The 22,327-nt window shown below is 37.9% G+C and overlaps 1 protein-coding gene across 1 annotated transcript in view; it reads left to right on the top strand.

The window, feature by feature from the left end:
* Positions 1 to 22,327, top strand: part of LOC124642186 (Down syndrome cell adhesion molecule-like protein Dscam2) — a 116,109-nt gene that overhangs the window by 84,420 nt on the left and 9,362 nt on the right. The window contains exons 2-25 of the mRNA XM_047180497.1: positions 4,325 to 4,511; positions 8,963 to 9,048; positions 9,617 to 9,708; positions 10,209 to 10,360; positions 11,394 to 11,484; positions 11,663 to 12,044; positions 12,393 to 12,528; positions 12,854 to 12,973; positions 13,340 to 13,516; positions 13,895 to 14,039; positions 14,328 to 14,476; positions 15,052 to 15,223; positions 15,587 to 15,726; positions 16,405 to 16,563; positions 16,863 to 16,947; positions 17,298 to 17,380; positions 17,762 to 17,896; positions 18,442 to 18,594; positions 19,038 to 19,167; positions 19,492 to 19,652; positions 20,051 to 20,230; positions 20,766 to 20,963; positions 21,360 to 21,560; positions 22,038 to 22,198. Coding sequence (XP_047036453.1) covers positions 4,325 to 4,511; positions 8,963 to 9,048; positions 9,617 to 9,708; positions 10,209 to 10,360; positions 11,394 to 11,484; positions 11,663 to 12,044; positions 12,393 to 12,528; positions 12,854 to 12,973; positions 13,340 to 13,516; positions 13,895 to 14,039; positions 14,328 to 14,476; positions 15,052 to 15,223; positions 15,587 to 15,726; positions 16,405 to 16,563; positions 16,863 to 16,947; positions 17,298 to 17,380; positions 17,762 to 17,896; positions 18,442 to 18,594; positions 19,038 to 19,167; positions 19,492 to 19,652; positions 20,051 to 20,230; positions 20,766 to 20,963; positions 21,360 to 21,560; positions 22,038 to 22,198 — 3,675 coding nt within the window. The remainder of the gene's footprint in view (positions 1 to 4,324; positions 4,512 to 8,962; positions 9,049 to 9,616; positions 9,709 to 10,208; positions 10,361 to 11,393; positions 11,485 to 11,662; positions 12,045 to 12,392; positions 12,529 to 12,853; positions 12,974 to 13,339; positions 13,517 to 13,894; positions 14,040 to 14,327; positions 14,477 to 15,051; positions 15,224 to 15,586; positions 15,727 to 16,404; positions 16,564 to 16,862; positions 16,948 to 17,297; positions 17,381 to 17,761; positions 17,897 to 18,441; positions 18,595 to 19,037; positions 19,168 to 19,491; positions 19,653 to 20,050; positions 20,231 to 20,765; positions 20,964 to 21,359; positions 21,561 to 22,037; positions 22,199 to 22,327) is intronic.

A 22,327-nucleotide genomic window follows, 5' to 3' on the forward strand; every position in this document is an offset into this window, starting at 1 on the left:
TCTTTATGCTTTACTCCGAATTAAAAATGTATAGATATAAAAGACCTGAATGTAATTAAAATATACTAAGAAATAAATGCTATTCTATTCTATTCTATTCTAATAAAAAAGGCGACAGGACAGAAATAATCTACAAAGGTAATGCTTATTTCTAAAGAAAACCCCTTTTTGGAAGTTATTCAATAATCATTACAATTACAAATTAAAATTAGAATATCATAAATTGTTGTGGTACATTATTGTGTGTACAAATATTTACTTATTCCATTATTTTATTAGCTGCACTATTGTACAGTTATATATACAATGTTAATCTGACAACTACATCTACTCTATACACTTCTGATCAAGTTTCCATATACAAAAAAAAACGATTATTTAAATAGAAGGAAAACGCTTTAGTATTCACAAAACGTAATCTATTCAGATACAAATCCCGCGTCCGTGCGAGCTGAGCATGACCGATTATGTGTTAATCGACCTTTATAATTCACGGGGTTTTGCAAATACCCCTTTTAGGCTACACAGATATACAAAAGGGGATTTTTATGTATGGGTCGAATGTTTGTGTTTTCAAACTTAGAAATCTGAGAATGAGAATCTTTTACGTCCTTTTAATCTAAAATAATAATATGATGAACATTTTTATATGATGTGGCAAAGAGTTTGATTTACCTACGAAGTTCTAAGTATGGGGAATTTACTTTTCACATTCTGTTAAACAATATTTTTTTTACGAGATGACCGCCGACTAATAAATAGTAGCCTATGGCATTTCTCAGGCTCTAGACCAGTGGTTCTTAACCTTTTTGACATGAGGGACCACTTTAACTAAATTTTGTCTTGCCGGGGACCACCTCATCGGTTTACCTAAATTAGCACTCATTTCTTTATTATTTATCAAAAAAAAAAAAAATTTTTGGGTCAGTTCTACTTAAAGATAAACGCATGTCGGCTGTTGTGTAGGTCAGCAAATGCAAATAAACAAAAAGTTGCCTATGTAGTTTCCAAATGCGCGAGCGAAGCGAGCGCGAAATTTTTATCGGACTTAAACCAAATATTACGTAAAATGTAGCCCAAACGTACTTAACTTTTTGTTTGTTGACAAATGCAAAAATAAGGGCATATAAGCAGTTGCTGAATACGCGAGCGAAGCGAGCGCAAAATTTTTATCGTACTTAAACCAAATATTATCTACGTAAAATTTTGCCCAAACTTTATCTTTATCTCTTATCTTTTATCTTTATCTCTTTAACTTTTTGTTTGTTGACAAATGCCAAAATAAGGGCATATAGTTTCTGAATCCGCGAGCGAAGCGAGTGCGAAATTTTTATCGGACTTTAACCAAATATTACGTAAAATGTAGGCCAAACGTACTTAGCTTTCTGTTTGTTGACAAATGCAAAAATAAGGGCATACAGTTTCTAAATACGCGAGCGAAGCGAGCTCGAAATTTTAATTATTTTTTAAGACTCAAAACCAAAATTACGTAAAATGTAGCCCAAACATACATTTTCATGAATGGGGAGACTAGGCACACCCGATATACGTCCATGCGAAAACCCCCGCTCACAATTATAAGTCGTTAAAAATTAAGTTAGATAAAGTATAGCAACGTTGCGAAGCTAAGCTTCGCGGACCACTTGGAATGCCTCCAGGGACCACCAGTGGTCCGCGGACCACCGGTTAAGAACCACTGCTCTAGACTATCTGTTCACCAAAACATTAAAATTGAATCAGTAGTTTTGGCGTTCAAGCCCGACAAAAAGACAGGGTTATTTTCGCAGTTAAAAAACAGGTTTAAAACATTTATGAGAATTTTGTGTCAGCGATAGTCAAAACGAAAACTAGTTCCAAATAAAGCCATCTTTTAATTAAATAACCCAGGTATTTAAAGTTTACACTCCATTTTTTTCAGATAGTATCAGGGAACTCAATATTCATTATTACAGCCCAGTGAATTGTCAAAACGCTGAAAATATGAAGGTTAAGGTCCAATTTATGTTGAACCCTGTTTGTATATAGCTGGAACTTAGTGAGAGGTCAACTTATACTGGATAGGAAAAATCTGAATACCTGTATCGGATAAGGTTGTAGTTTTTATATTCGTATTAAGGCCTATATTTTTTTCTTTAATAGTTTTGTAAAGAAAAAAGTTCTCCTTTATTAAAGATTTCAGGAGTAATGGATGTAGCTTCTAATCTTAAAATAATGTACCTAATGTACCTGTACTTCAATGAATTAATTCTATTATGTAAGTGAGTTTGTTTGTAAGTTACGCTTTCATGACAAACGGCTGAATCGATTTGAATGGACACAGAGTTATTTCTTATCTTGGCAACGGATATAGGCAATTTTTAAATCTGTTTTTTATTTATTTATTGGGTATTATAATCGGCCTAAAGTTATTATTTTACGCAGACGAAGTCGCAATCAAAACCAAGTATTTAAAACAAACAATGCTAAAACCATACCCTCTACATACACTCGAGCTTAAAAAAATAGTAATCCCCCCATATATCGGGGTGATTCATATCGCAGTATATTCCGAACATCCTGTATAGCCTGCAAACACAATATTCTCATATTTATGCGTCCGCCTGTACGTCGTGTGCAATCGGTTGAGAACCTATAAGCTTTGACATTTCTGTGAGGCCACTAAATAATGAAGAAAACTGGAAAATCTTTTTTTTTTCATCCAGATATATCTAGATATAAGATTTCCAGACAATCTAAAGTGCACTGTTGGTTTAAAATAGGTTGTAGGTCGAATAGAGTACATTTTTTTTTTATTTAATAAATTTTAGAAAAAAAAATATAAATTATGTAATTTATTATTACTTAGAGATCATTTTGTGTGTCAGTCTTTTTGTTTGTGACACCAGCATCTCTTAAATGTGTCAGCCAATATGGAGGTGGTTTTTTATGTGAAGTTAGCTTGCAAACACAATATTCTCATATTTATGCGTCCGCCTGTACGTCGTGTGCAATCGGTTGAGAACCTATGAGCTTTGACATTTCTGTGAGGCCTAAATAATGAAAAAAAAATTGAGATTTTCATATCTGGGAATAGGATGGATTCTGGGCTTAAAATAAGTCGTGGGTCTTTTAAATGATCGGTTTTCGAAAAAAAGGAAAAATTCTTAAATGTGTCTCGATGGTCTTTCAGCACATTTATTTTCTTTGTACTGTTCCCAAACTCTATTCTTCCATTTTTGGAATGTTTTTTATTATTTTGATATTAAATATTTTTAACTAGAAACTTCTTCACGCACTCGGATAAACTTATAGCCTTTTTTGAAAAATGGGCCATGTTGTAGCTCCCGAGATTAACGCGTTCTTCAGCTTAATAAAACACCCTTTTCATGGCCCCACAAGTCCTTTTGTCAAACGCAAAGAAAAAAACACGCACAGTTTCAATCCTCATATTACATATCTGACATATTCCTATATTTACATGATGGGTAAGAGATTCAATGGATACGCCAAGAAAATTGGATATTCATCAGAGCGGATCACGAGCATTTTTATTTATTTATCGCTCAACTGGAAATATTGGGTGGGAGTTTTTTTACTGTGATTTTGTTGGTTCTGTGTTTGTTCTAGGTGCTGTTTTAAACTTAAGTAATATTTGGAGTTTTTGGAAACAGGAATACCGATATTCTTTTTAAACGGTTTTATTTAGCTCACCCCGTTTGTTTTTTTATTTATTTATTATTTATTCTTGGGTCATTTATTGATTAAAACCCTGTTATAAATAAATCTAATATTGTATCCTTATTTTATTTATTATATCTTTTACATTATTACTCAATAAATCTTGTCGTAAATGGTGTGTATAAAATAAATTAGGAATATCATGTCCCATAAAAAAAAATTTATCAAAATCGGACTGGTAGCTACAGTTGGTTTCCCCTTAATACAATTTAAATGTTGAAAGTACAAAAAAATCTAAAATGTTAATTTTCGAAAATTGATGGAAAGTTGTCAAAATCTTGTTCCCTTTGACCAAATCTTTACAAATCATACCACAAGATTGACCATCCAAAAAAAATCTAAAGCGTCACCCACAAACCTTTCAAACCCATCATTATATAATCCCATACCGAACAAAACCAAGTGAATTACACAGCTCATGGAGGCGTCGGAGCGAGCCCCATGAATCATTACGGTTATACGTAAAACAAAACAAACGACCATCTACCGACCGACAACAAAAGGCGTTTCAATAAATAGAGCTGTGCGTTACACCGAAGTGTAATGCAGTTTTAGAATCTTACATTTTCTTAAATCTTTTTTTAACTATGTTTGGGTCTGTTTTCAGTCTAACCAGATGCAGCTGAGTTTCAGGGTTGTAAATCGAGCGTGCCTCTATGACCTCGTCAACCTAGTTGGGCAAAATAGGCAACCTGATACCCCTTGGTTAGTTGTCATCTGTAAATCTTTGGCAGGCTTAAAGGGTGGTCAGAAAGATGACCACCAGAGTTATCAAAGGAAATCGGAATTCCCGGGTAACTTTGTTGAGGAGGTCTGATTGAATTGGACTGGTCAGGTCAGATCTTTCTTTCCAATGCTACATGTCAAGCACAGTTACTTAGCTGCATCTAGTTGGATTGAAAACCGACCCCAAAATAGTTGTGAAAGTTTTTTTGTTTATTGTTGCTTTATATTCACAAGGGTATCATACTGGATGATATTAACAATGATGATAGTGACGCCTTAAAATAATACGATACCAAAAAAATCTCGGGTACGGTGTAACAACCGGCCACTCACAATCGGTGACGCGAAGTAAAGCCCTCTCCACACGGCCGGTGTCACAGCCAGATTATTTATTGCCATTATTTATCTCCGCAAGCCGACTCAAATGTCGGAATTGAGTGCGACGAACGTGTGTACCCCACCTAACTCCGTATAGTTTGTGCAATGATTTTTGTGCTGAATAGGTCCCTTTCTTTTTTTTTTGGGGATAAAGAGGTTTTATATATGGTATGTCTGGTTAGTGGATGTTTTGGTTAGAATTTATTATAATTGGTGAATTATAAAGCATTAGTTTTTCTTATGTGTGTGTAGGGCTCCAAAATGGAACTATTTCGAATATTTGTTTTTATTTTTTACCAAAACGTCAAAATTCTAGAAAACCATTAAAAGTAAGTAAATTCAAAAGTTTTATAGTTATTCGATTTCACTGACATTTGAGACACTGATGCTGTACCATGGTACAAAAACTCAATATCACATCTCAATAAGCATTACTTCGAAACCTTAATACAACGCCTTTAAACAAGCAAAATCGATAAAACTACAAACAGCCAGACCCCTACAAAATTCAAATATCGAAAATTCATAGCAAACACCTGGATTTTCGATTCCTAGAACCGACACGTCTATTTCCGACAGACGCATCATGGCATATGAGCTAGCGCTTAACTGAGACCGCAACATGGAGAACTAAATGACTACAGAGGTAAACCTGCGGGATTGTTCGAAAGAGTTACCGCGGTCCTGGTATAATAAAGGGAAAGAAGGACATGATGGTTTTCAGTTAGTAAGAAACTGACACTTCCTTTCGCTGCTAAACCACAGCGGAAGGGGATCATTTGATGGATTTTTGATGATTTTCCACAAAAAAGGTGCTATAATGGAAAATCTCCTAAGAAAGTAGCGCGCCCAAATGTTCGGGGGACGTAGAACTTTAACGTCTCCTCTCTTATATCTAATGCTCTCTCATAACTGATAGTAATGTCCTAACAGGGTTCTCAATTGTTCTTAGCTTTAAGCCAAATGTAACTCCTGAAAAAACTGTGGAAAGCAATATGAGTATAGTTCTGGCCATATCTACCGCACGTTTTTGACCCACAAGACTGCCTGACCTACCTGCATCAAGCCATCTCTCATCTTTCCATACTCCGTTGCCGCTTAGCCGTCAGACCGCAAACTTCAATTATCGTAAACGATTCGCGTCTACCTGAAGTATGACGTCACTAAATGCTAATGGCTGACCAGGATATGGTATCGGAGAATTTATCGGTTTTTCCGTCTAAGCGTGTTTTAGTTTTGTGTTGGTAGATGTTTTTAGCGTGGCTCGTGGCTAAGTGAAGAGTCTGTGGCTTGTGGCTAAGTGAGGAATTCATTTCTAGGGGGGGGGGGTAGGAGCTCGAAGCAGAATCAAAATCTGTAAAAATAGTTTTATTTAAGCTTAAAGTAGCGTCCTGGGGGATGCAGGTTAAAATGCTTGAAAAGCTAACGTATTATGACAATAAAAGTAACACTCATATTATTATATTCCCACCTAAGTCCTCCATAAAACTATACAACACAACACGGTATGTATATAACCTCTATGAATTTAGGCAATTAAACTGCCATCAATTGACAGTGCTCGGCGCCACGTCAAAGGCTTCAGGCATCTCATATTGCAAGCACTTATGAGTAGACAGCTTGATAGCTGTAGGTAGTAGTAACATGGAGAACAAATGACTAGCGGAGATGCCATATAGGACCCGGCCTGCGGGATTGTTCGAAAGAGTTACCGCAGCCCTGGTACATATAAGGCCTACGAAGCAACATGATGCGTTTAGTCAGTAAGACACTCCCTCACCGCTGCTAACCCACAGCGGGAGAAGTGATTAGATGATTTCCCATCAGAAAAAAAAGGTGCCATAGTAGAAAATCGCTTGAGAAAGTATCGCGCCAAAATGCAGGTGAGTGGGGGACGAGGAACGTTACTGTCTCCTACCTAATACGCCTTCTTTGGACCCGACCATTTTTTATAATATGTACCAAAAATCGTTGACAGTTGTCTCGAAGAACCCTAACGCCCCGTTAGTTTCACTCGTAACTCATCTTTTTGGCTATGCCCACCGTATTTATTTGACCTAGAAGAAGGCGCCTGACCTACCTGCATTATGATGTCTCCAGTCATCTTACTCTGTGTACGGTAATAACTGATTGAGGTAGTCAGTTAATAATTGAGTCGCTGTCATTGCTCGTGGCTAAGTCAAATCCGCGGTCGATCGTTCATAAGCTTATGCAGCGCATGGCACGGTCAATCCGTGGATGGGTGAAGAGTTTTTCAGTGTTTCGAAGGCACAATAAATTAAAATATTGCTGGGTCCCGGCTGTCATTTGAATATTTTTGGTAGTAGCAGAAAGTCTGACAACCAGTCTTACTAAGGAGTATTGGGTTGGCCAGAAAACTGGGTAGATTTAGATCAGACAATACAGATTAAAAAAGAGCGCTTGAAAATTAAAAAAAAAAAAAAAAAAAAAAAACAATATTTCGAAACTACCGGAAAACTTTCCATGTAATGTCTTTTCATACTATACAGCTTCATATTAATTTGTCACAGAAATAATGATTAAAACCAGAATTGTCGAAGTTGCAATTCTAATTAGTAAAATGGAAATGAATTGAAAAAAAGAATGGAAAATGAAAATACTTCATTTCTCGTCCATAAATAGAGTTTACTGGGTCAGTGCCAGGAAATCCTGCTATGTGACAACTTTTATTACTAGCATGGACAATTTCAATGTTTATTCTTTTATTTTTGTTTTATGATAATACTATGTGTTTACCGCGGTTCTACCAGCGTGCTGAGGGAATTACTTCCCGTGTGAATGGAAAATAGAAATAAAAAATACAAACATCCGAATTGACACACTCTTTCTTTTTGGGAAGTCGGTTAAAAAATACGTGTTTGACTGGTACATCTTCCCACGCTAACCGCAGAACGGATTTTAACGAAACTTAACAGTATCATAGTTTATACATCAGAATAACATAATAGCTACCGATTATTCTAGTATTAAGTCTAGTAGTAAATACATATAGCTGAAACCGCTATCGAAAATTCAAAATACTATTAAAACTATCTCTATACCTAGGATAGACAGGTAAATACTAAATCTAAATGTACCCTCATCTATCGCTGAAGGCAATAAGCTCAGACTGATTAGTCGAAGACACATTTGCTGCCAATTAATGATCCCGGAAACTATATTTAGTTACACTCGAGGTGCAAGTTATTGGGGCGACGGTGTCGATACAATTTGTGAAGAAAAAGGTTTTAATGATTTTTAAAATTGAAATGATTACCAATGAAATTCAAAGCATCTTTAAATAATTGTCACATTTCTATTTCTCAGAATGATTCCAGTTTTTTTCTTCTTCCTGTTCTTTATCAGATATAAGTAACTGTTGTATTAGGTAATAACTCTTAAATTGATATCCTTATTTACAGACATGTTATTTATTGACAGTTTAGTTAATACAAATAAAAGGTCCTCACTATTAGCTATCCGTAGATATTTATTTAATTTCATTAGGTATCAACAACTTTAACAAACTCTCGTAGTCCCCATTCAACTGCCCCAATATTTCTGTCCCGCAGTGTACTCACTAGCTAGACGAGAGCATCTATATAATCAACGTTTTACGCCCATCGTGTATATCAGTGCCATATTGATGACGTAACTGTTGCCTAGCAACCACTCAACTAGTACCAATTTATGAAAATTAACTAGTTCGCGTCGTGGGAAGGTTTTGAACGTATATATGGTTCTCCGCCTACGTCCGATAATCAGTAACCGATGTTTTGTCGAAGAAATGTAGGACTGACTGAAAGCAGTAGTGCAACACGTCCTACAAAAAGTCGGTTGGAAAATCCTGGTCCTATAAAAAAATTGACGTAGACGGATAGGCTAAATGTGGTCCACAAAACCGTTTATACTATTTATCTGCGGAAACGGAACATAGCATAGGTACTTTCGTGATTTAAAAATATTTTGTTTTAATTTGTTAACCTAAGTTTATTTCCCTAATAAAAATCTAATAAAAAATAACCGTTAATAAGATAATGTTTTATGTTTATTATGTCCAACGAATTCTTGATGCAGATACAACACGTTTCATCGGATTTAAGAGGCAATTTTTAATATTAATATTCTCTGTCTATTTCAGGTCTGGATAGAAGAAAAAGGCTAGCAGACATGCGTGTTGTCATCACACAACACTTTACTGAAAGAACTGTCACTCCGGGTGGCGACGTGAGTATTTATTTTTAACCAACTTTGCAAAACGGCGGTTCTAAACTCATGGGAATATTCTGTTATAAGTGTTTTAATGTTAAACAATAGAAATAAAATAATAATTTCAGCCATTAAAACGTCGACCGCTGATCTAAAGTCTCCCCCCATACATTCACAAAGATCGGTTGGAATCGGTCTGCGTCCATCGCCTACCTTTGTCAGGTCGTCTGAAAAACTCGTTTGTAAAACCCCTCCAAAAATAAAAACGTCATCAAAATTTTTCTTACTCATTCATTTGAAAAATGCTGTCAGTTTTAGTTAGCGCATTAGTAAAGTAAAGTAGGGAACCGCTGATGATTATGATCATCATCACGAGCCTTTTACCCGGGCAACCCCCCGCCTCGCCCCAGTTACCCCTTAGTTAGACTAGTGTCAGACTTACTGGCTTCTAACTACCCGTAACGACTGCCAAGGATGTTCAATGACGGCCGGGACCTACTGATGGAAGCTAGTTAATTATTTCAAAAATCCGAAATCAGAAATATTTTCATGCAGTTACAGTCATGTATTATTTTATACTTTTCAGATAAGCATGCAATGTGCAGCCACTGGAGATCGGCCTCCGCAGTTCGTGTGGGAGAGAGATGGTATCGTCGTGTCTAGTAACACGGATCCTAGGTAAGATGATACTGAAGTAGATTGCGCCAAAATGTATTATTTGTATGTATAGGTAAACCAAAACGGTTTTCCTTCAAATTTCAGTTTTTCTACTATCTACTATCTCAGCACAGGCTACAAGCCTTTTTTTTTTCTTACGCAGAGAAGGAGAGAGTTAATCACCACGCTTGATCAAGGCTGACATTTCAGTTAACAGCTTTCCTTAAGGAAGATGTTTTCCTTCACCTCTAATCAGTCATTTTGTTCAAGATTATGTATAAAAAAAGTACAGTAGTAAATGCCACGGTCCTAGAACCGAACCTGCAGTTGCTTGAGAGGATGATATTTATTTTAACCACTAAACTTCCACTAGTTTTTGTAAAATTCAGTATATAAAAATGTAAATTCTATGTAAAAAAAAAAGTTATATAAAATCTCTGGTTGCAAATATGACTACGGAAAACTCTAGTACGGAAACTTCATCAAGACCGTCTACTAACCACCTCTAACTCTATCCACAGATACGCCCTAGGCCAAGTGATGACATCAGATAACTCAGTAGTGACGCAGCTGAACATCACCAGAGTGAGAGTGGAAGACGGAGGACTGTACTCCTGCACCGCCAGGGAGGGAGACCATGTGGCTTCCCATGAGAACAGGCTTGATGTTTATGGTGAGTAAAGAGATTGAATAGCACTAGTTGAGTGTGCTGAGTATGAATGTTGAAGGATGGAAAGGCAGAGATAGACCGAGGAAAATATGGATTGATTGCCTGAAATAGGATATGAAGCAGAAGGGAGTGGATGTAAGTATGACGTCTGACAGAGAGGAATGGGAGAAAAAGAGATGTTGCGCCGACCCCAAATGTCTTGGGAACAGGGCAGGAAGATGATGACAGTGGTTGAATAGCAGAATTATGTAGTGACGCAGCTGAACATCACCAGAGTGAGAGTGGAAGACGGAGGACTGTACTCCTGCACCGCCAGGGAGAGAGACCATGTGGCTTCCCATGAGAACAGGCTTGACGTATATGGTGAGTTTAATGGTTATGCAGGAGAATTATGTAGACAATAGATACATAAAGACGCAACAAAGATACACAATAAGAAATAAAATAAAACAAAGGGTAGGCAAAAAGAGAAACATAAAATGCAAAAAGAAATTAACGGCGTGGTGCATTGTGTCTAAAGTTTGCACCGAATGGGAGTCCAGCTCAGAATGTGTCAGGTAAAATACCTGACGCTGGTATTCTGCTGGATCCCTGCAATGAGGTACGGACGTAGTGACGCAGCTGAACATCAGCAGAGTGAGAGTGGAAGACGGAGGTCTGTACTCCTGCACCGCCAGGGAGGGAGACCATGTGGCTTCCCATGAGAGCAGGCTTGATGTTTATGGTAGGTTTAATGTTAGAGCAATAAATAAGTGTAAGCATAGACTATGATGTAAGTGAGTAAGTGTTAAATATGAACTGGTAGGTGCTGACATACAGACTAATATTAGTCTATGGTACTGAGAAAAGGATTGTAAAAATGACTGCTTATTCTAGACTACATTCTAGACAAGGAATTAAAATCGAATACAGAAATGTAAACCTAGAAAGGCCTATTCATTTGTGAATCGTTTCTTATTCGACCCTTTCTGAATTAAATGCTAATAACCTACTTTATCCATAAATTCTTAGACTTATTTCGATGTATTTGTTTCAGGACCACCATACATCAGGTCTTTACCACCAGTCAAAGTACAAAGTGGAGAATCAGTTAATTTAAGATGCCCATTTTATGGATATCCGATAAGGTAACCTAAATATTTCATTCCAAATTTTCAAAAATGTTTATGCTTCTTCTTTAGCCATAGAAGTTAACTATGAGTCATGTAGTTCTGACACCAAAAATGCCCAGTTTCTTTTTTTACAGAACTCTTTCTTAGAATAGACTAGAATAGTCCATTTAAAAACATATTTTGTAAATTCCAGCAAAATCGACTGGGAATACCAAGGCAAGCTGTTAACATCAAACGCGATCTTCCAATCCCGCTACAAGAGATCCCATCAAAAACGCAAATTCAGACGTAACACCCCAAGCGTGAACATCAATGGAATTCTTTCCATACCAGAAATATCTAAGGAGTCCAACGGAGCTATATACACTTGCATAGTAACCAGTCCTTCTGGAGAAATGGCCAGAAGGGCTTTTGAAATTCAGGTCATAGAGGCACCGGTACTAGATGATCTGCTACTGGGGACGAATCTGCAAGAAGGACAAATTGTGAATATATATTGTAATGTAAGGACTGGGGATCTGCCGATACATTTTGAGTGGTTGAAGGACGGTAAAAGAATTTCTAGTGGGTTGAAGGTAAGTAGACCATTAGTCTAGTACCTTATTATAGTTTAGTATAGTAGTGTCACGAGTCACGAGTGAATGGATAAGTTTCAAGTTAACATTTCGATAACATCTTAATCGAACGAGTAGGTAAGAAGTAGTCCAAAGTACCAAGTTTTTGTTGTCCATAATACTGTTATTTTGGTCTTAGATCAAAACCTGAAACATTGTTACTATTAATATAAAGCAATAAATATAGTCTGAACAAACTGTCTTGTACCAAAAGACCACATAGTCTTCATACGTTAGAGGCACAATTAATTTGTACAAATTTTAGAAAACTAAATTATATTAATTTATCACTAAGATTTATTACTTTAGGTAGTAGAAAGAAACTCAGAGCTCTTCAGCGCGCTAGTCATCAAGAAAGTATCATTAGAACATTGTGGAACCTACACATGCGTAGCCTCCAACCATGTGGCGAAAGTCAACAGATCTACAGAACTTTATATAAAAGGTAACAAAGAAACTAAGTCTAGTATTACGAATCTAATACCGCCCATTTGTGACGACAGTCTGACATCTGACAAAATAGCAGTTTGTGAGATGTCACACTATCGGTGCAAATGGATGTTATGTTCCATAAAAAGGACGCATGTGGAAAAAGAATGAAAAGACTACAGTCTTTTGAAATCAAAATGTAAAGAACAAACTTTCTCTAATCTAAGTACAACTATACTATTACTACTATTATTAATTATTTATTATAATCCAGGAGAGTCCCGAAAATATTCTTTAGCCGTGACTAAATTGGCACCGTGATGTTTGATGTTCAATTCCAGTGGCTCCAAAATGGTTAGACGAGCCGAACAACTCTTCACTTCTCCTGGGCAGAAGAGGAACAGTGTCGTGCAGTGCCAGCGGCTACCCGCAGCCTCAAGTGCATTGGATGAAGAAAGATGGTAATTATGAAATTGACTTTCTGACACTGTAAAAAGTTGCAAATAAAAGAAGGAATTGATATCATTCTCACATATGTCACGTAACCTGACAAGATATTTGAACCACTAAACAGACGTGTTTTCTAAAATAAGAATTCAGAAGAATCTTTCTGTTTGGCTCTACTCTTTTCTTGACTATTCTTGCATCTTCACTGGATCACAATTTCATAATCACAATATAATTCAAAGAATACATTATAGCCTATAAAAACGTACTAGTTCTGACAACAACTCAATTCTAAGTTTCTCTCGACTCGCACAACAAAAAGTTTGGCGACAAAAAGTTTGGCGTGAACTATAATAACTTCTTTTTAATCCTAATTCCAGCTCTCCTCGGCACCTGGCAGCCAGTCCTAGAGCTGGCCGGTGGTGGGATCCTTAGCTTGCCTAACGGGACCCTCATTATTGAGGAGGTGTCTCTCACGGATGAAGGGTTGTACTCCTGTAACGTGGAGAATGGAGTTGGACAGCCGTTGAGCAAGACTGTTTGGATGAGTGTTAATAGTGAGTATCTATTTAAAGAAAATTAATAAAATTGATGAGACTAATTACAAATCAGACTTACATAGGTATATCAAATTGCAGGCTGACTTAGAAATACCTAGTAATTACCGATTTCGTCTACTGGCAATCGATTCTGTGAGGCATTATCTCATTTTTGTGTTTAAAAAAATATGTTTTTGAGCGATTCAGCTGAATCTATAAAAGGCCATATGGTTAAATGTTTGCCGCAAAAAACCGTTTATAGAGTCTGACTGTCTGGGTCTTTCCGTCTCTGATTTGCCAGTTGTTAAAAATAAAATTGAGGTTTCCTTGTTGTTAAAAATCAAATCCATATTTTCTTTATTTAATATACTTACTCAAATTTTACAAACTTTTCAGAACCAGTCCACTTTGAAGCCTCTTCATCAAACGTGACGTCACGACTCGGTCACCCAGTGACGCTAGAATGTCGCCCACTGGGTGACGAGCCCATCAGGGTTACCTGGACGCATGATGGAAATAATTTAGATTTTATTAATCAAAGGTTAGTATGGAAAAACTGCAAAGTACGCAATGTGAAAATCAAATCCACGACTTGATATATCGCTGAAACCATTAATTATATTGTTGCATATCAGAACCTAGTAACTACGTTTTACAACAGTAGCTTAAATTCCCGTCTAGGCCAAGATGTATTTGGATCTTCAAAATCACCAAAAACCTAATTTTAGCCTCGCACTGCAAACTATTTAGTTAGTTTAGTCTATTATTTTAATCATATAAATATATACTTAACATCATATTACTTTGTTTGTCCAATTGCGTCTTCCAGGGCAAAAATATCAGAAACCAAAACAGCTCTTGGAGTAGTCAGCACCATCAACCTTCAGTACTCAGAAACTGCTGATGCTGGTCTATATCAGTGCAGAGCCACCAATCCATATGGAACTGCCAGTTTTGGAGTACATCTTACTATTTTAGGTAAGGCATACATGGCAATTTTTTAACAAGCGTCATGTCTCGAGCCTTTTCATAATTATGTTGGGGTCGGCTTCCAGTCTATTAGGATGGAGCTGAGTACCAGTGTTTTGCAGGGAGCGACTGCCTATCCGACCTTCTCAATCCAGTTACACGGGAAAATGTTTAGCATGTTTAGTATCTGTAGAATACCTGAAACAATTAGGTTAGATTCGATTTGTATACAGTATACAGATATTTCACATTGCCAGATTTGCCTCTCAGTTTTTCTGCGTGACACCACTCTTTAGTGTGCCTCTACACGGTGCAAGTAGCTTGCTCATATTGAGGCACATGCGCAGGTTACATGCATTTCAAACTCACGAATCTAGCGACTCGAGCATGTACCAATGATACCCACCCGCGTACTCTGTTGCGTGCGCGCGGGTCGCTTGCGCATGCACTGTGTAGAAGACCCCTTATGTACGGTCGGTATCGTGTGGTTTTCCCGATCGGAAAATCCCGATAACGCAACTCAATTCACTCAAAAAATGAACACTGTCCTCTTTTCAACTAACCGACCAATCACGCGCTTCCAGAACCCCCCACTCCGCCATCAGACTTGCGCGTTGAAACGGTGCGGTCGCGCACCGCCGCAGTGTCATGGCGAGACACGTTGAGAGCGCACGCCCGACATTATACGCTGCAGTACTCGCATTTGCATTATAGCGATGCGGTTTGGGAACATGCTACTACTATGAATGTTACGAGGTATGTTTAGTGATCCGTATTTGATTTAATTTAAGAAAAAAATTACAGTCATGTTGATAGGTATTGGTACACATTTTAAAATCAAAAATATGTAGTAAGTATCTATTTATAATAGTACTCTATTATTAGACGAACCAGATAGATTAAGCGCCTCAGTTTCACTTTAAGCTCAATGAGGAAGGAAGCGATTAGATTATCTGCCTACTTTTAAAATGGACACTGAGGAAAAAATCCTGAAAAAAATCAGTATATTATTGTGAACCTGTTTTATACCGCTGGACTCCCGTTTCCCTACACATAAGGATAAAATATTTTATTTTATACCCTACTAGATTAAGTAAATAACTCTTCTTTATATTCCAGAAAAGAACAAGAAATCCGTCAAACAGTGGAACTCCAGAATCTTCGACCAGCCACGCCATACGCCGTCCGAGTTGCTACGGGCAACCAAGTCGGCGTGTCATTATATACGGCACCCGTACATTTTACTACGCATGAAGAAGGTATATTATTTTGTGTATATTTTATGAGGTAGGCATTCGTTGACATCTATAGTTTTGGCATTACTTTGGCCAACAACTCAAATATACGGTAGGATTACCACCAACAAGGTGGTCAGATAATCTTGGTCTGATCACAGGTCACTTCTTATCTTTACTTTCAAACGATTCTTCTTTGATTATGGCAAGTTTCTTAGTGTATCCAGGATTATTTACCGCTAGTAGCACCAAAAATCACTAGGAAAATTAAACATAGAGGTATTATGCATTTATGTACCTAAGTATTTAATAATACTCGAGAAACTGAATCTTAACTTACAGGTGAAGTTTAAGTCTACCAAATAAAAGTGAACAGGTTTAGTTCCAACTCGATGATTTACATACACCAATCGGAAACCGATTCTGAATTGTAAAGTGATATCATTCATTTGCTACAAATATTCTTCAAAAACCAGTTAAAACATAATAATAATAAGCCCTTTATTCCGAACTAAGATACAATACTTTCTACTTAAAACTATTCATGCAACACTCATAACATTTACAGTATGTCTCTTCGCTCGGTGTGCCTTTCGACATAGGCCTCCTCCAACTCCTTCCACTGTTTTCTATCCTCCGCCACTCTCATCCAAAGAGGACCCAGGGTATAAATACTAAAAAACCCTATAAAATCTATTCCAGCTCCATCATCAGCCCCCGTAAACGTGCAAGTGGAACAGACAGAGAACCCCGGCGAGTTGTACGTGTCCTGGTCTGCGCCACTACAGGACGCGCACAACGGAGTCATAGTGGGGTATCACGTGAAGGCCGTCGCTCAGAGCGTTGGCACTGGTAGGTTTGGTTTTTATTTTCTTCTTTACTTATAAGACCGGCTGATCACATAAAAGGTCAGCCAGCAGCGCAGGATATAATATAGTGCATAAGCATAAGATTGAACGAAAATCCGACACAACCGGAGAGGGATCAGGTGCAGGACCGACATTTACGTACTCGCACGGGTGAATCAATCACCAACTTCCAGACTACGGGCTACTTCTGTTGCGTCTGACATAAGACTAAGGAATATGAAAGGATTACAAAGTCCCATATTTCTAGGCATTGCAAAATCATAATATTCACTTTAGATCATTTAGTTTCAGAAGAAGCTGATACACGAACCATCAAAGTATCTCAACTGTCGGGCAAACAAGAAACATTGTTGAGCGGACTTATGAAGAACACCAGGTAACTTCTAAAATATAGCATACCATTTTAAATGTAGAATATGATCAATGTTGTTTAAAAGAAGTGTTGCTATTTGAAAACAAGCTATTTGTAGGAGATAAATAGAACACACTGATAGCAATAGTTCAACACACTGGTCCTACAAATGGTCTGTCAGAAGATCCTATTCAGACAGTCCTTCAAAAAATCGGCTCGATTATAGTCCCAACAAAAGCCTGACGAGGGCGGACAGCCTAAAATGTTATTCTTGGTGTAGCTTCTACTATCAGGCTAGATATGTAGACATACATATCTATTGTTGTATGTTGTTTAACATTGTATTATAGGAGTTTTCATCAACAACATTCCAGGTATGCCGTATCAGTGTCAGCCTTCACTAATGCCGGTTCTGGCCCATTCTCGCTACCCGTATTCCAAGACACTAGGGAAGGAGGTATGACAAATTCTATATTATATACCAGACAATAAGGTTTACTTTCAATTGCAGGTTATTGCATAGTCAAGCAAAGTGATCTGAACATTCTTTAAATCAAATATTTATAACTTACTTCTGATAGTTACCAAGAAATCAATTAATAAACCTCCTGATATCATAAAGCTTAATAGTTTGTTTGCTTGCTTGAACATGCTAATCTCGGGATTAATTCTCTCTTTCAGTGTAAGATAATCCTTTTCTTAAAGAAGGCTCGGGACTTCTTTTTTCCAATTGTGTGGACTAGTACCCACGTAGTAGTAGTGAAACGCGTGGAATAGCTGGTTAATAAATATAAGAAAACACTAGAAGATACTAAAATAAACTGTTTCTATCTTTCAGCTCCCGAACAAGCTCCATCATCAGTAGAATGTACAGCAGTGTCATCGACATCACTGAGGATCGGCTGGCAACCAATAGGGATGCCTGGACAAGGCAACTCACTTGTAGGATATACTGTGCTTTTTGCTACTGATGGTAAGCCATTATGAATCTTATTTGTATGGCCATAGAGTTGAGCATCATCTTCAGTAGAATGTACGGCAGTATCATCTAAATCACTCAGAATCGGCTGGCAACCAATAGGGATGCCTGGACAAGGCAACTCGCTAGTAGGATATACTGTGCTTTTTGCTACTGATGGTAAGACATTTTGAATCTCATTAGTATGATGATATGGTTGAAATTGGAATAATACTATAAGATTATTTGGGTCTTAAAACAAAACTATTATAGGTATTGTAGGACGAAAAACCAAGATAAGTGTATTCATACAAATATTGGTATAACTATGGTCCATTATCCCGAAGAGCGGCTTCATCTAGGTTTAACAGGCTACAGATTGGTGTAACCGGACATAAAATATGCGGTTAAACTTAGTTATGCCCCCTTCGAACCACAATTAGGGCTCAATACTTGAACAGTTATTATATTCACTCAAATTTTGTAACCACGTAATGAAAAATCGAACAGTACCTAGTAGATCCATAAATAAATTATCTTATACTTAAAGAAAATTTCAGAAGCGGCCTGGCAGAACCAGACGTCTTTACACACGGAGCTCTACTTACAAAGTCTGCTGAAATACACCAACTATACAGTGAAAGTTGCTGGATTCTCCAACTTTGGGGCCGGGCCTTATTCCTATCCTATTGTTTGTGCTACTTTGCAAGATGGTGAGTATTTTTTAAACATATTTTTTTATTTCTGCCCTTTGCCAATTTTTATTTCTGGTCCGCGTAATATGTCGGCTTGCATTCCTCTCTGTCAGTCGTTATTTTAACATCTACTCCCTTCTTCTCAGAGAATCTTTTCTGTGGTCTTTCTTCCTCTCTGCACACCATCATCCACATTTATATTTAATACACTTTTTGTGGTATGTATTTCATTCTTATATACACGATTGCCATGACAATCACTTGCCTCTCATTATTTCTATAACCAGAGGGATATACACTCTATATATCTCAATCATTATATAAAACAGTTTCAGAATTAATAGAAAAAAATAAAAATAGAAACGTATCATTCAAATAAAGTAATAATAATGTGTTCAAATAAAGTAGTCATAATAACTCTCTAATGTGAACAATACTTAATGTCGATAAAACCTTTCCAGTGCCTGGTCCACCAGCAGATATTAAAGTCCTGGTGCTGTCATCATCATCACTTCTCATCAGTTGGAAGAAACCACTGCATCCGAATGGAGAACTCCTACACTACACCGTTTATGTTAAACCTACGTCCAGGTCAGCATACATTAATTTTCGGAACAAAATGTTGAATTGTAAGGACTTTTTTATTGGTGCGCTAGATTTTAGTGCCGTTTCGCCGACTAATAGTCTGGACGAAAAACCCTCAAAAACCTCCATTCTAACCAACCATAATTTGCCTAGCCTTTTCCTATGTTTTACAAGGAGCGACTGCCTGTGTAACCTCTTCAACCCAGTTACCCGGGCAACCCAATATAACTTAGTAAGACTGATTGTCCGACTTTCTGGCTTCTAACCACCCGTAATTTTATCGAGCCTTCGGAAACTTGGAACCTCAATAACCTCTAATACGTACCACAGCAACGGGCCGGCACAGACGCTCCGCATAGAGGCGGGACGCAGCACCGCGGAGGTGACGGAACTTTCGGCCGGCAGGACGTACGAGGCGTGGGTCACGGCCAGCACTGCTGCAGGGGAGGGTGGTGCTACTAGACGGGTTTCTCATACTCCTACTCATAGAGGTAAGTTTTGGAATATGATTATGGCATTTATAAAAACACTAATTATTAAAAAAGGTACCTCTACAGTGCAGTATATCAATACAGAAATAAAATGCCCAGTATTAGAAGTTAAAAAAAAGTGTATGTAATTTTTTTCGCTACATAAAGCCCGCCTAATATAATTTACTGTTAACATCAAATAATAATGTAAAGCTATTGTCTAACAGTTAGGTTATCACAATTCTTATTTATTGAAATTAATAGATCACAGAGGGGTGCTTTGTAATACCTACTTTATAAAACTAGATAAAGACCTTGAATTCTTTACAATCCGTGAATAACACTTCCTAATCATTCTTCTTCATCGTTGCTGAATCGATATTCCCTTAATTCTCTAATCTCATCGTCTCTTATTCCAGTGGTAGCAGGAGTCGCCTCCCTCGGCGGCACAGTATCAGTAGGAGTCGGCAGTTCCCTACTCCTCGTGTGTCAATGTGTGGGCTCCCCGCCGCCGCGTACGGTGTGGTACCACAAGCACAACATCATCACACACCATCCGAGGTTCACGAGGAACCATGATGACAGTCTGCTTATTAACAGTAAGTATCAGTTGGAGTCGGCAGTTCCCTACTCCTCGTGTGTCAATGTGTGGGCTCCCCACCACCTCGCACCGTGTGGTACCACAAGCACAACATCATTACACATCATCCGAGGTTCACGAGGAACCATGATGATAGTCTGCTAATTAACAGTGAGTATCAGTATCATTTCCCGAGCCTTTTCTCAACTATGTTGGGGTCGGCTTCCAGTCTATTAGGATGCAGCTGAGTACCAGTGTTAACAAGGAGTGACTGCCTATCTGACCTCCTCAACCTAGTTACCCGAGCAACCTGATACCCCTTGGTTCGACTGGCGTCAGACTTACTGTCTTCTGACTACCCGTAACGACTGCCAAGGATGTTCAATGACAGCCGGGACCTAGAGTTTAACGTGCCATCACAAACACAACTGCTATAAATAAATAGTCGTTATGGTTGCCACAGAATACAAAAATATTGTCTAAATCATAATCCTCAGTTACTTCCACAACTTCAACCATTTACCACTCCTTACTTACTATTCTTCTTTCCACAGACATAGACCAGTCCCTAAGCGGCAACTACACGTGCCTAGCCAAGAACCTGTACGGTTCTGACTCAGTGGAGTACACTGTCATAGTACTACCACTGCCCGAAGCGCCGATACTCCGAGCCACGCCTTACAAGGACTCTATACTGGTGGAGTGGGAACAGCCTTATTATTCCGTCAATAGGACTGGGAGTCAGAAGATTAGTAAGTGGTTTCGTTGTGTTTTTTTTTTTTAAGTGTATTGTGTTCTTAGATAGAATATCTTGTACTTATGTAGAATCATCATCCTCCGAGCATTTATCCCAACTATGTTGGGGTCAGCTTGTACTTAGATGGAATGAAAATTCGAAAATATTCAACGACAATGGATCAACGATGGGCAAAAAGTTTGAAGTATTGTTGGTATCTGTGATTAATTATGGTGCCTTCGATAAAGCCTCAGAATAGTACCGATCTTTCTTAGTTAATTAAACTTGTGTATTTCTTTGATATTCGGTATGAGGGATAGAGTTTTACGAAACTAACAAAGCACCCCAGAGTCTCCAAATTAGAGAACTGCCACCAAGGGCGACAATTGAACTTTACAAATAAACATTCCAGGTTACAGCCTAACCTGGAAAGAAGCCAACAGTCCATGGAGAGAGGCATGGCCATCGAACAAGTTGCCCAACTTATCAGGAGTACAGAAACATGTCCTAACAGGTCTCAAGTGTGGGACGAAGTATTCGCTGCGGATCACTGCTACTAACAAGGTTGGGACCTCACAGCCTGCTTATTTGGATGTCAGTACTTTGGGGGGAGGTGAGTTACTTATGTTTTTAAGTAAATTTTATGCCTGCTATTGTTTGCAGTTCCATTTTAACCTAAGGTCTAAATTTCCTTTTGTGGGCCGTTATGTAGAACTAATTATGTATGTAAAGACGAGATTGGAATTCACCAGTGTGCGGCCTTACACAGCACTGAAAGGCACACAAATTTATTTTTCGGTCTACTCCATTCAGCAAACGGCAACATTAGCGTGTGAACTTTAAAATAAATACATCCCGCGAAATTGCAAACATTGTGCGAAAAATAATTAAATCTTTTTTTGCAGTTGCCTGAGCTGCTAGCTAAAAAAGCAATTGTAATATTTTTTTCAGTCATATATTCAGTTTATTAGTTGAAATCTTTCATGCAGGCGGAGATTACTGCGCTTGTCGTTTGATGCACTCTCATACCCCTGGGGTGTTTTCTTAATTTAGATCTACTGTTCTAAAATCTTTATCATTTGATTTCCAGTACCAATCCCACCATCCACAAACGAGTGGCTATGGAGTAACGCGTCACATATCTACGTGCAGCTCGCCGGCTGGGAGCACGGCGGCTGTGCGCTCAGGGTGCTAGATGTGGAATACAAGCAGCTCGGTGCTAGAGCTTGGATTAGGGCTCATAATAATATGGTGAGGGTTTTATGCTTCGTTGGACAAGAGACAAAAAATATTAAATAACGACTGAAACAACACCCATAAAAGAAGATACCTGTGTTGAGATACTTAAATAAGATAATCCATTTAAAAAGTCAATATTGA

The sequence above is a fragment of the Helicoverpa zea genome, chromosome 24, assembly GCF_022581195.2.
Source record: "Helicoverpa zea isolate HzStark_Cry1AcR chromosome 24, ilHelZeax1.1, whole genome shotgun sequence".
Lineage (NCBI taxonomy): Eukaryota > Metazoa > Arthropoda > Insecta > Lepidoptera > Noctuidae > Helicoverpa > Helicoverpa zea.